Source organism: Alnus glutinosa, chromosome 9 (assembly GCF_958979055.1).
Source record: "Alnus glutinosa chromosome 9, dhAlnGlut1.1, whole genome shotgun sequence".
Classification (NCBI taxonomy): domain Eukaryota; kingdom Viridiplantae; phylum Streptophyta; class Magnoliopsida; order Fagales; family Betulaceae; genus Alnus; species Alnus glutinosa.
The window spans coordinates 25,994,108-26,008,726 of record NC_084894.1 but is presented as its reverse complement, the minus strand read 5'-3'; the positions used below and the strand labels follow the sequence as shown (position 1 = coordinate 26,008,726).

The window sequence follows — 14,619 nt, the reverse complement described above, 5'->3', positions numbered from 1 at the left end:
ACTTGATTTTCAAGTCACCCAACCTTAACAATCTCCACCTTGACTTGAAACCCATCAAGTCTAGCAATCACCTCTCAGTATGCCTCCGCCCATTGCCCTCAAAGGGCAATCATAATCCACAAGTGCCACTCAAGTCCAAGTGTCTCTTGAACTTGAGCATGTGACATGGTTTAGACAGACCACCATGCTTTTCTACCAGCCCACTTGGCCACCTCGCTTTCTCTGATGACTCTTTCTTCCTGTAGACCCATCTGCAACATTTAGCCCTTTTTCTCTTGAGCAATCCTACCGACTCCCAAGCTTTACCTTTCTGTAGCAACTCCACCTCTTTCGGAATACCATTCTGAACAGACAATGGATCTCCGCTACCAGGCTCTTTCCTGTGCCGTGAATCTCCTGAAGATTCTTCGTCATCACCTTCATCTGTGAGTGAGCGCTGTTTATCAAGTTCCACCTCCACGACTTGTTTTCCTTTCTGGCTGTCAGTCAGTGCTTCACCTTCTTGAGCTCTGTCTGCACTTGACCTGTCCTTGTACACAGCATGTTCATTAAAAGTAATTTTCCTACTTCTAATAATTTTTCGGTTTTGGTCATCCAAAAACCCATGGCCAAATGTCTCATTAACTCTATCTCTATTTGCAGTCATATAGAGAGTATCTGTCTTGTATCCACGAGCCAAAATCCTAGCTCCAGTGCTAACTTTTCACCTACCACCGTGAAAGCTAATAGCATGCCCTTCTTCATCCAACTGTCCCACTGAAATCAAATTCTTCTTCAGTTCCGGAACATGTCTGACCTTCTGCAGTTTCCATACCGAGTCACTGTGGACTCTAATGCGAACATCACCCATGCCCACAATATCCAACGCCGATCCGTCAGCCAAGTACACCTTCCCGAAATCTCCGGCAACATAATTTTCGAGAACTTCACGAATTGCGGTTGTATGGAAAGAAGCTCCTGAGTCCAAGACCCAAGAATCAAGAGGACTGTCGACAGAGAGAATTAGGACATCATCATATATTTCTTCTGTCACCACGTTTGCAGAGTCATTCACAGTCTTCTTCCTTGGTTCCTTGCAGTTCTTCTTAAAGTGGCCAGTCTTGCCACAATTCCAACATTCTAGTTGGTTACCATATCCGGATTCGCTTCTACCTTTTCTGGATCTTGATCTGCCTCGACCAGAGTTTCTACCGTTTCCTCTACCCCTCGTCTCGAGGTTTAAGACAGCATCAGAACATGAGGCTTCGCAAGAATCCCTTCTGCGCATCTCCTCACTCAGAATCAAATCCCGAATATCCTCATACTTGAGTTTACTCTTCCCTGCAGAACTGCTCACAGCCATTCTCATGGCCTCCCAACTGTTTGGCAAAGATGCCAGGACAATCAATGCGTGGATCTCATCATCAAAATCAATCTCTACGGAAGACAATTGATTTGTGATAGTATTGAATTCATTCAGATGCTGCGCCACCGATGCCCCTTCCGCCATCTTCAAGTTAAACAGTTTCTTCATCAGGTGCACCTTGTTGTTAGCCGACGGCTTCTCATACATGCTTGACAAGGCCGTCATTAGACCTGCTGTGGTCTTCTCCTTTACAACGTTGTGCGCTACTGATTTTGACAATGATAACCTGATAACTGCTAGGGCCTTGCGATCAAGCAAAGCCCACTTGTCATCATCCATGTCGTCAGGCTGTTTTCCTAAAAGGGGTTGATGAAGATCCTTCCCATAGAGTATATCTTCAATCTGCATCTTCCAATACCCAAAATCTGTGCCGTTGAACCTTTCAATTCCAATCTTTGCTTCTTCTACTGCCATAGCTCCCACCCGAACCAAAATTGGCTTTGATACCAGTTGTTGGGAAATTTTGTCCTATTTCCCCAGAACGTGAGAGGCGAAAAATAAGAAGAAAGCAGAATAACAAAGATAAGCAATCACACACGACACCAGATTTAAGTGGTTCCCTCAAACCGAGGTACGTCCACTGGCGGAGGCAATCCCGGAGAAAATTAACTATCAAAAGGTGAGTACAAGGAAATAACAGGGCGAGAAAACTACTCAAACCCAAAGCCCCAATACACCAAATTCTCACTTTAACCCAAAAGGAGAATAATAACAAAAAGAAAAACCTCTTTTTTTATGGAACTCTCACCTTTCATTTCTCTCTCTTTGCCCCTCCCACACAATCCTTGATTGCACACTTCTCCTTTTATAGTGGTTGAGGACCACACCTTTTCCTTTTCTTCCTTGGAAAGGACCCGACCAAGGAAGGAAAGAAATCCCCAACTTGGAAAAGTAATCAATAGGAGGTGTAATCTTTCCCTCTCCTACAAGTAATTGGTCAACACATAAATGACCAAATCCAAAAAAGTAACTTGTACAGGATTTTCAAACACTTGAGAAGGAAAGAGCAAATAGGTGGGTCCACCGACTTGATTTTCAAGTCACCAAACCTTAACAATTTGCACCTACTCAAATCTCCTAAAGAGGATTAATGCTTATAAAATCATTCATTTTTATATTGTACGTTTCCTTTGTACATATCCATGGCATTCCTTTTCAACCCAATTGCCAACTTGTTCAAATTGTAGATATATTTTGAGCATTTTTTTTTTTTTTTGGATCAGATTTTGGGCATTTTTATTAGGCTACATTACTCGAAAGTACAAAAAGAAAATCAATTCTAATAGCCTCAGTAAAATACTAATTTTTGTTTGATGAAAACTCTTTCCACACAAAAAATATAAAATAATAAATAATAAAATATCTCTTTTCTTATTTCTTTTTCACAACCCAAAAAGGCAAAGTTCATTTTTATTTCTTTTGCTATGACGATTTTCTGCTTCAACGCACATGACTTTTTTCAGTGTAGAAGCACTTCACGTGAAGCATCATGCTAATTGAAAACGTGGATCCCTTCCCCACCTGAATTTCAGCGTGTTGTCATTTTCGTTGACAGTGTTAACGTGTTGTCATTTCCCTTTAACGCGTTGCCAACTACTTCTAAGTTTCTAACGCCTGTATTTTGAAGAATCGTTATAGATCCAACGTGGGTCATATGTAATTATTTCAATACTTACACCGTTGATTCTTGAGGTAATTATGTAATTTTTATATAACAACGAATAATTCGTAATATATGTCAATTTCAAGAACTAATATATAATTTTTTTTTATAAAAAAAATAAAAGAATAAAAAAAAGACTTACATCTATTAAATAACGTTCACATTTGTCATAGTTTTTTCAACTATTCACGTTTCATTCTAATTTCTTATTAGAAAAATAGATAATGGAGTTAAATCTAAAACCGTTTTATTTAGATTTATTTATCACACTTCTTTTAAATAAATTGATGTAATTTGTTTTAAGTTATTATTTTTTTGGTCAATAAAAAATTATTTAAAATACATTATATTAACCGTCGTAAAATATATATTATAAATTAATATGAAGACTAACATTAATTTATTAGATAATGGACCAATGGTTAATCCGAGTATTATTGTTGTGGCCTTTGTATACGTGAATTAAAACCAGCAGTTAATTTTTTATTATATTTAACCATTGTATCAACTAAATACAAATGTGAAAAAATAATGTATTTTAAATCAATATATATATATATATATATATATATATATATATATATATATATATATATATATATATATATATATATATAAGTGTTAAATTAGAGTTTTGAGCTTAGGGTACTCCTAATAGTTTATGTAAATTTTTATCTAAAATAGCTAACGAAAACTCATTTTTGTTAGTTTAGATAACCACTTTTCAACACCTTCTTCCATCAGCCTATTTAAATTTCTTCTCTATTTTATTAAAATAATCAATTTTTATTTTTATTCATTTTAATTAAAATCACATCTTCACCAAAAACACTAAATAAAACACCAGAACATTATACACACACCGCACCACACCCAACCCAGCCCACATAAACTTCTACACAACCATCACCCCCTGGTTTCCAAGCACAACAGGAAAAAAAAAAAGGGGAGTTGGATCCTCATCTTCCACGGCCAAGATCACACCTCACTCTGCCGTTAATTTCCTCATACACAAATACAGACCAAGCCCATGGTTCTCAAAACACAATGAATTTTTCGGTGCTTTTCTGTGGGTACTGGCAGAGGGTCAACAGTTTCGATTGGTGCCGGGTTTCTAGTGGGTTTCTGGGTGACTGCCGGCAATCTTTGTTGAGGTGATCTCCGTTGATTTGTGGCCTTGTGGGTGACGACAGTCAGGTGGTCTTCGGCGATTCGGGGTTCGCTGTGAAGGAAGCGCAGGTGGGGCATTCGGTGGCGTACGAGTTCAACATGGAGAAGGGAAAAGCAAAAAAAAGAGAATGAGAAAGAGGATGAGAGAGAGACGTGGAGAACAAGAAGTGAAGAGCTTAAAGAAAAGATGAGGAAAGTGTGAGAGAGAGAGAGAGAGAGAGAAAAGGAAATAAAAAAGAGAAATCCTTCCTTTTCAGAAGGTGTAGCGTTTGTGTTCACAACGCTTCATGTAGCGGTACAAATTACGGAATTAAGAAAAATGTATTCTAGATTTTTGTTTAGATAATTCAATAGAGTGTGTTTTTAATATTTTGTTTAACTACTTTAGCTTAAAGTTGTAAATAGATAATTCATTGGAAATGCTCTTCAGACCCATAATTTATTTTTACTTACCCTAAATATCTTTTTTATAACATTTCCTATTTAACTGTTTGGACACACGTTTCAGCCTAATCGTGAGATCGAATATAGCGCGCATTCTGTTGCCATGGGGCTGGATTCTTTGTAACTACTAATGGGCTTATGGGCTGGTTATGAGGTTCTTGTAGGCCGGTCCCAACATCCACCAACAGAATTCCATATTAATGGATTCATATAAAGAATAAAATTTTTTTTTTCTAGGTTTTGTAAATAAAGGTAATTAAGTGTACTAATCTATAAGATATTTAAATATAAACAATAATCTTTTTTATTTTTATTTTTTTTTCTGTTCTTGAAAATTTTTATTAATCCTCGTTGATACCGAGAAAACTAGAGCCAAAGCTCTAAAAATTTGGAATTTTTGGAACTTCATACATACAATTTGGAATTTTTGGATACAACTTCACAATTCATGACTTGTTTTATTGTCGCTCTTTATATATGGTAGCCCTGACATCTTTCTATCATTTTTAATACTCCTTTTGTATTCACAACGATTTGCCAATATCTACTCCAATTTTGTTGCCTTGTCATCTTTCTATCATTTTTAATACTCTCCTTTTGTATTCGCAACGAATTGGCCATATCTACTCCAATTTTGTTTCATCTCTTTGATTGTATTTACAACTGTGAGCAAATCACCCTCGAAGATAAAGCCCACATCATCTTAAGATTTTATTCTTGTAATCAATAATCTCTAGAATATTTTTCTTTTAGACTATATAAGAATTATTAGCTATACAACATGGACCGAAATTGATTCATTGAATAGTAATAATATAAATTTATGGGATAAATACAAAATCAGTCCACGTGGTTAGCCTAAAGTATAAATCGCTTATTGCGGTATAAAAAATAATTCAGAAATCATCGGGGGTAAGCCAAAATAACAGTTTAGTTCCTACAATCAAATTCCGTCAAAACACTTGATATATTTCCTTAGTGTGCCACATCAGTACCAATAGCATGACGAGACATATCACTCTTAATAAAAAAAAAAAATTTAATATATTAAAAATGGATAAATGCAAAATGAGTTTCTATAGTTAGCATAAATTACAAATTACTCCATACGATATAGATAATAATTCAGATGTCCTCAGGGTGGGCCATACTAACAATTTAGTCCCTGAAGTCAAATTCCGTAAAAAATACTTGACGAATTCCGTTAGTTTGCCACGTTAGTATCAATAGAATGATGACACGTATCACTCTTAAAAAAAAAAATATATATTAATATATTAAAAATACAAATATAGGGTTTGATTGGGCCAAATGTTTATTGGGCTTTCACAAAAGCTTTCTTATCCATTTTTTTGAGGTAAATTTAAGTGCTATTACAGAAAAAATTATAGTTAGTGCAGTTATTTTTTAATGGTTTAGATTTAATTTCAAGATTTTAATGAGAAAGAGAGAGTGGAGTTAAATCTTGACCATTGCACAGACCAAAGTCAAATCCGTTTGGGATAATTCTTAGGTGAAATTCTTAAAATTTTAATAATTATTTTTAATTACAAAATGTAATAAATAACCTGTCATGTCTCCCTGAAAGTGAAATAGAGAAACTCTATTTTTTATCAAGATTTTTTGTTTTTTTGTTTGTATCTGTATATATAATGCCACATCATTTAAAATTTAAATAATTTAAATTTATGAATTCTAATGTAAACTATAAAATAAATCTTTCACTTTGATTCACTTTAATTTGTCAGCCTCTTACTTCGATTTTTTCTTGTTTTGTTATCTTGAAACTATTGATTTCTACTTACTTTCCAAACAAATAGAATCCACACTTCTATTTGGAAGACTAAAGATGTGAACGGTCATTTGTATGAGAACCATAAGAGATCAGTATTGCTTTTCTTTAATATTATAAAAATCTTTTCAAATCTGAAAGACTGGTTGGCGTGAATGAATAATCAACTTCTGAGGAAATTAACTGAGGACGAAGTCGTTATCTTTGCCTTCCCCCATATGCAGCCGTTGAAGTGTGACGGAATTTTGGCCTTTTAGTTCGTGCAATGTTTTGTACAAATTAATTTCTAAGGTGCATGTTTGTGTACGGACTGAAGAAAATTCTGCCTACTATTATATCCAAGAATTAAAGTGCTTTTGTTTCAAGAAGATTAATTACGGATAACATTCTGGTTGTTTATGAAGCACTCCACACAATGGAATCCTAAATGCACTTGAGAATCACATGTTTTTTGTTTTTATTAATGCTATTAAAAAAAAAATGTAAGAAGCACATGCTATAAAAAAAATATGTGATTTTCACATGCTTAAAGGTCACATGTCACTCTTACATGTGAGTCGTAGGAAATTTCCTATAAACCAATTTATAAGAAATTTTTGTCCTTAATTATATATGAAATTAATTTTAAAATTGAAAAAATAGTATAAACTGAGTAATATCATTGTAACATTGCCAATATTCAATAACTATAATCTCTAAATTTCAAGACCGCTTAAATTAGAAATTGATCTTAGAAAACTAATCTTCAGAAAATATGGTATATAATATTACTCATAATATATGTATAGCTTTTTCAAGTCTCATAAGAAAGCATATATATATATATATATATATATATATATATATATATATAGAGGTGGGCAAAACCCGCCCCGCCCCGCTCCGACCAGTGAAGACTAAATTTTAGGTTGAAAATCACGGGTCTGGGTCCAAATCTGGCAAAACCGTGCAGGGCGGGCATGGGTTGCGGGTATACAATTTTTAAAACTCCGTATACCCGACCCACCCGCCCTGCCCCGTCCTGTCTAAACCTAAAAGACCTAAAAAATCCCTAACCCCCTTGCGGCTCTGCCCCTCACTTCTTTCATCATTTTTGTTAGTCCCAATCCCTGTGCTGCTTAACCCCCCGATCGAGTCCCTCCCTTCGTCATTCTAAGGAAGAGCTCGTTCGTCAATAGGGGGTCTTCTTCCTTTTCTCCTTTGGATCCTCTGCTTGTCTTTCTCTCTTCCTTTTGTTCAAGGGCTTTTTCACCCTATCGCTGACGAATACTTCGTCATCTGAAAACAACCAATCGTTATCCTCGTGTTATTGAAATCCCGACTTTGTTTTATATATATATATATATATATATAGATATTCACTCTCACTTACACATCTCCCAATCGAGTAACTCAAATAATTATTAATTTTGACAAGATCTTCATAGACAAAGACCGAGTCTAATGAAATTTGAAGGAAGATTCGTATATATGAAAGAAAGAAGAAGAAAGAACATAAGGAGGGAGCCAAGAAATTTGACGGAAGGAAAATAGATAAAATAAGGTTTAAAGGAATGGGTCAAAAAGAAAAACGTAGTTGAATATTACAATTACAAGGGTGAATGGTAACATACACCCCATCTCCTCCTTTATTTTTGTTTTTCCCGAAACCAATCAATTTAAAACATTTTAACTTTTTATTTTTATTTTTTATATCACATTAATAATTTTTTATTGCTATTCAAATAAAATATTCACTACAATACCATTTTTTTTTTTTTTTCACGTTTTCATACAAATTTTTTATACTTTATATCACGTCAATCACTTCTTGCTACTACTCAAAAAAAAAAAAAAAAATCAACTCAACAATCGTTACCAAACACCCCATTGTTACAACAATTTCTAAGTAACAAATGCCGGATCAATTTGCACCTACCAAAGAAAAAGATATAAGCACAAAAGCCTGTTGGTAGGAGGCTTCTAATGCTTAAGTCCATAAGTATTTAAAAAAACTAAAAAACTATAAATGCGTTAAATCAGAATTTTGAGTTTAAGGCCAAAATCCATTTTTACCTATCATGAACATCTCTTTTATAACATTTCCCATGTAACTGTTTGGACACACGTTTCAGCCCAATCATGAGATTGGATATGGTGGGCATTCTGTTGCCGTGATGATGGATTATTGTACCTACTAATGGGCTTATGGGTGGTTCTGAGGTTCTTGTGAGCCGTTTAACCCTGTCGGCTCAATTCCTAACATACATCAACAGAATTCCATGTTAATGGGTTCATATAAAGAATAGATTTCATGGTTTTTTTTTTTTTTTTTTTTTGAAAACTGTATTAATCTTCGTTGATACCGAGAAAACTAGAGCCGAATTAAAGCTCTAAAAAATCTGAATTTTTGGAACTTCATATATACAATTTGGAATTTTCGGATACAACTTCACAATTCATGACTTGTTTTATTGTTGCTTTTGCAAGCATGTGTGCAGCAAAATTGGACTATCTTTTTATAAGAGAGATCTGTCATCTTCTTATCATTCTTAATACTCCTTTTGTATCCTCAACGATCTGGTGGTTATATCTACTCCAATTTTGCTTCGTCGCTTTACTTGCATTTACAACTATCAGCAAATTTCGTCAATATCAACATAGATGCTCTAGTATTTTCAATGACCAAGATTTAACCTCATTTTCTCTTTCCTTTTTATAAAACACTTAAAACTAATATTGCCAAGAAATTGGTTACTAATAATTGTTTAGAGACTTTTCAAGTAAATTAAAATTAAAAAAAAAAAAAAAAAAAAAGGCGCATAGCCTGGGTTATAGGCTAGTTCTTATAAAATAAATTAGAAAACATCTATATAATATAGACAACGTAATGATAACTAATTATTTATCTTCTAAAGATAACAGTTTCTCTAGATTGTGCTTTTTGCGCTTCCCACACCGCACAAGCCGCATAGTTTAGTGTGGAAAGATCAATATGGATTCATGACTGGCTTCTTGTCAAAAATCGATCAAACAAAAAATGTTAAAGGCAGACGGGTATGTCATGTGTGAGAAGAGAGAGAGAGAGGCTGAGTGGTATATAACCATTTTTTCTTTTCCCTTTTTTTTTTTTTTTTTTCATCTCTCAAAAAAGTCAACACTAAAACATTTTTTTTTTCTACTTTTTATATCATATCAATCATTCACTTTTCTATAAAACAATTTAAATTTTTTTTTTTATACTTTATATCATATTAATCACCGGACTCTTGCTACCATTCAAATAAAAATTTCACCACACAACCATTTACCAGATGCTGCCGATTAAGTGAAAGCCCCTTCCCAGTAGAATGAATGCATGTCAAAAATGGGATTAGAATCCTCTATAATTTAAAAAAAAAATTAGATTCTAAAATTATATGAATAGAGGCCGCTTTTTACATCGAACGACATGAAAAATATTATATATTATATATATAACATGTTACTGAGACACAAAAAAAAAAAAAAAATTCATTCAAAAATGTTTTTTATTCATTTTTTAAGTGACCCTTCTTCTTTACTAAACCAAAAAACGGTTTTTTGCTCAAAGTTTTTCTGCGACATAAGTGTAAGAAACTGATAAAAATATATTCAATTATCATTAATTGTTATATCACATTTTTAATATGTAACATTTTACATGCCGTTCGATACATGAAACGACATAAATTAACATAATTTGATAATTTACAATTTTAAAGAAATTGTAAGGAATCCTAATCGGTCAAAAATAGACCAAACAAAAAATGTTAAAGGTAGACAGGTGAGAGAGAGAGAGAGAGAGAGAGAGAGAGAGAGAGAATGTGTCATTCTCTAGTCCATCCAACAATTACCATAGAAAGCGTGTCCAATGAGGTACAATCATCGGCCTCTACATATAGAATAAGGTATCTTGCACAATTCATCCAAAAAAAAAAAAAAATTATTTCTTGCACAACTCTAACTACATTTTATACTTTTCATGATCGAAAAATATTTTTGCATGGCACAATATCAAAACACGTGCACCAAACAAGAGACTCCTGTGAGTGCAACCCGGCACATGGGTCATATAACATATGTAATTGTGCAATTGTGTTATGCACCAATCACAAATTTTTATGATCAACCATGAATTTGTTTTCTCACATATAAACTCTAAGTGTTCAATGGTTGATCTTAAGAGAAAGTATTTAAAGCTGTTGATGTACTTTAGAGCTGCCCAAAACATTAATATATGGCAAGCAAATTGAAGTAGCATGCGAATTAACATAAAAGTTACTCTAGATTGCTTTTCCCGCACCGCAGAGGCCGCATAGTTTAGTGTGGAAAGATCATGAATGGCCTCCTGTCAAAAATAGACCAAACAAAAAATGTTAAAGGTAGACGGGTATGAGAGAGAGAGACTTCGAGGTATCTTACTGATATCAATGTAGTTTCCGTAGAATGTGTTTCCGGCATCTTGGACTTTAGTCTGGAAAGATGACGAATGACTGCCTGTCAAAAATAGACCAAACAAAAATTAATTGTTAAATGTAGACGGGTATGTGTGTGTGTGTGAGAGAGAGAGAGTCCGAGGTATCTTACTGATATCAGTGCATCAGTTTCCCAAGGACGTGTTTCCCGCATCCAAGAGTTTAGTCTGGAAAGATGACGAATGATTGCCTGTCAAAAATAGACCAAACAAAAAAATGTTTAAGGTAGATGGGTATGTGAGAGAGAAGAGAAAAGAGAGAGAGAGAGAGAGATAGAGAGAGACTTCGAGGTTTCTTTCTGAAATCGGTGCATCAGTTTCCCCAGAACGTGCTTCCTGCATCGCAAACTTAAGTCTGGAAAGATAACGAATGACTACCTGTCAAAAATAGACCAAACAAAAAATGTTAAAGGTAGACGAGTATGTGTGTGTGTGTGTGTGTGTGAGAGAGAGAGAGAGAGAGAGAGAGACCGAGAGGAGAATTGGTATCAGTGTCTCAATTCTACTTAAAAGTGTTACCCGCATCTCAGACTTTAGTCTGGAAAGATGGCGAATGACTGCCTGTCAAAAATAGTCCAAACAAAAAATGTTAAAAGGTATATGGGTATGAGAGAGAGAGAGAGAGAGAGAGAGAGAGAGAGAGACTGAGAGGTATCTTACTGATATCAGTGCATGAGTTTCCCTATAATGCGATTTCCGCATCTCAGTCTTTAGTCTGGAAAGATGACGAATGACTTCCTGTCAAAAAATGTTAAAGGTAGACGGGTATGAGAGAGAGAGAGAGAGAGAGAGAGAGAGAGAGAGAGAGAGAGAGAGACCGAGAGGTGTTGTCCTTCTGTATACCATCCAAACATTTCCCTACAAAGCGTTTTCAATGAGGTACTATCATCAGCCTGTACATATAGTACATTTGGTGGAAGTTTTGGCAATGATCGAAGCCTGCTACAATCTCTCAATAAAATTATTTTAAGCTTAGAAAGTTGAGAGATGCTCTCAGGTATGTGCTCAATATTGTTTCCACGTACATCTAGAATTTGCAACGATGACATGCTGCTGAGATCATTGGGAATTGCTCCATCCGGTAAATCGCAATAACTCAAATCTAATGTTGTCAAATGGCATAAACCTAAGAATGAAGTAGGATACACCAACAGACCTTTACATCCACTGAAGCATAAATCTTTAAGGTTCTTCAATTTTTGAATGGAGGATGGTACTTGTCTTATAGCAGTTCTACCGACATCAAGTACCTTCAGTCGTTTCAAGTTCCCAAGGTCCTTTGGCATTTTATCAAGTTTTGAGCAACCGCATAGAGTGAGATTTTGGAGAGAGGTCAAATTACAAATGACACTTGGAAGAGTCAAAAGTCTCTGGCAGTTTCCTAGATCTAGTATAGTAAGGCCACATAAATGCCCAATTGATGATGGAAGTTCTTTTATGTCAGTACAATCCAATTTAAGTTTCTTCAAACGTTTCATATTTCCCACAATTTCTGGAAACTTCTTGAGATTGAAACACCCAGAAAGAATCAGCTTCTCAAGATTTGGCGCTTCAGTAAAGTCTGGAGTCTTGATCAAGTTTGGAGAATCACTAAGGTCAAGGATTTTTAACTTGGGTAAACTCTGTGATAAAACAATAAACATAAGGAAAACAAATTCAAGCAATCATCAACAAATTTGAAAAGGAAAAAAAGAACACACTTGCATAAGTGAAGATCTTACCTTCTTTCCCTTCCATATTTCTTTAATGTAGCTACAAGGCATATTGAGTTCAACGAGTTTATCAGGTGAGAAACTCATCGGCAAAGACTTTAAAGGATATCCAGGCCAATCAATAGCCCGCAACTTGTTAGGAAGATAAGTAAGACCTTGACAAAGGTGCACAGTATTACGAATTTTGAGAAATCTTAAGTTTGGTAGCTTCGAGAAGGCTTCAGCATTCAATTGTATTCCTTCCTTTGGAGCATCAGCAGAGTCTAGGGCTATGCCTTCAACTCTTTCTGTTCCCTAGTATATAACCAAGAAGAAAGTATTGGTGTAGTGAAAGATATATTAAAAACTAGAAGTGCAGAAAATATATGCAAAAACACTAGCTTATATTCTTTACTTGCCACTTACTGTATTATTCTTCAGCACATGAAGGATGTCTTCCCAAAACCACAATCTACTACGTCTACCAGGCTCTTCAAAAGATTCACGCCGAACAATCTCCCGACCCATTTCTTCTAACAAATCATGCAACCACAATTTTTTTCCGAAGATGGTTATAAGTGACTTATTAATCAGATTATCTATACCGATTTTTGGGTGGTAACCACAACTTTCTAGGACATCTTCCACACGATTTTTGTCCTCCCATTTGAAGAAACAAGCAATATCTAAAAATATTTTTTTCTCTACTTCTGGGAGTCCATCAAAACTTATTTGAAGTTTATCGTGGATTTTCTCATCAGGGATTTCCTTTAGTTTACTTAGCATACTTTCCCATACATCTACACTTCTAAGATACAGGGATGAACCCAAAACTTCAAGGGCTAAAGGAAGGCCTTTAGCGTACTTTAAAAACTTCTTGGACAGCTCCACAAAATCTTTAGCGGGGTGGTCTTCTTTGAAGGCTTTCCGACTAAAGACTTGGAGTGCTTCATTGTGATTCAATTTGTTAGCCTCATATATATCATCTTCAGCCACATCGTGTTCAATCAACACACGCTTATCTCTTGTTGTTATGATGATTCTGCTCCCTCGACCAAACCAGCAACGCTTTTCTACTAATGCACGTAATTGTTCACATTGATCCACATCATCAAGAATGATAAGAACTCTTTTAGAACATAGTCGGTTTCTAATCACATTAGCTCCCTTGTAAACATCCCATATATTAATACTGCTTTTTGTCTGGATAGTATTGGAAAGAAGTTGTTTTTGTAAAGCAACAAGACCACGTTTTCCCGCTTCTTCTCTAACATTGGCAAGAAAGCAATTAGCTTCAAATTGACAAGCAATTCTTCCATAAACTGCACGTGCAAGAGTTGTTTTACCAATTCCACCCATACCACAGATCCCTACAAAGCGAACATCACCCACCCCTATTCCTAAATATAAATTCATCAGTTCCTCTACCCGAGAGTCTATTCCAACAAGATCATCGGAAACAAACGGAGGTATAGAATCCAATTGACCAAGTATCTTCCCAACAATTTCTTCAATAACTGTTGACTCAAGCCTGCAAATTAAGGAGATCAAATAATCTTTTTTATGAGACAGATTGTCAAAAAAAGGAAAACATTTAGTAAATGTGTCTTTAGCTTCGTTTTCCAGAAGGGGGAAGAGAAGACGGGGGGGGGGGGGGGGGGGGGGGGGGGGGGGGGGTGTGTTCAAGGGCTTCCCATCCATAGAAGGGCTGACTAAAATCAAATAAATCCCATCAAATCTGCTCCAAATCCATCACCATCAATTGGGGATTCATTGAAGGAAACGTCTGCTTCAAATTCATTAACATCAATGGGGGATTCATCTAGTTAAACTATTACATAATTAGCTTGTATTTTGAATTTTGTACGGCTATAATTAGGTGTATACTTGTAACATAAATAGGTGATCCTACTTGATGGAAAGATAACTTTGGAATACAAGAAATCTACTGCAGAAAATCCTGCACTTCTCTTCTTTCTT

At 35.2% G+C, this 14,619-nt stretch overlaps 1 protein-coding gene across 1 annotated transcript; it reads right to left on the bottom strand.

The window, feature by feature from the left end:
* Positions 1–703: 703 nt before the first annotated feature.
* Positions 704–14,245, bottom strand: LOC133876921 (disease resistance protein RUN1-like). Its single transcript, XM_062315145.1, has 10 exons — positions 13,066–14,245; positions 12,670–12,954; positions 11,767–12,570; positions 11,609–11,686; positions 11,468–11,509; positions 11,234–11,326; positions 11,062–11,139; positions 10,897–10,971; positions 10,757–10,822; positions 704–1,873 (listed from the first exon to the last, which is right to left on the bottom strand). Exons 1-10 carry the CDS (start codon positions 14,053–14,055, stop codon positions 704–706), a joined length of 3,681 nt encoding a protein of 1,226 aa, XP_062171129.1. The 5' UTR covers positions 14,056–14,245.
* Between the last annotated feature and the right edge of the window lie 374 nt (positions 14,246–14,619).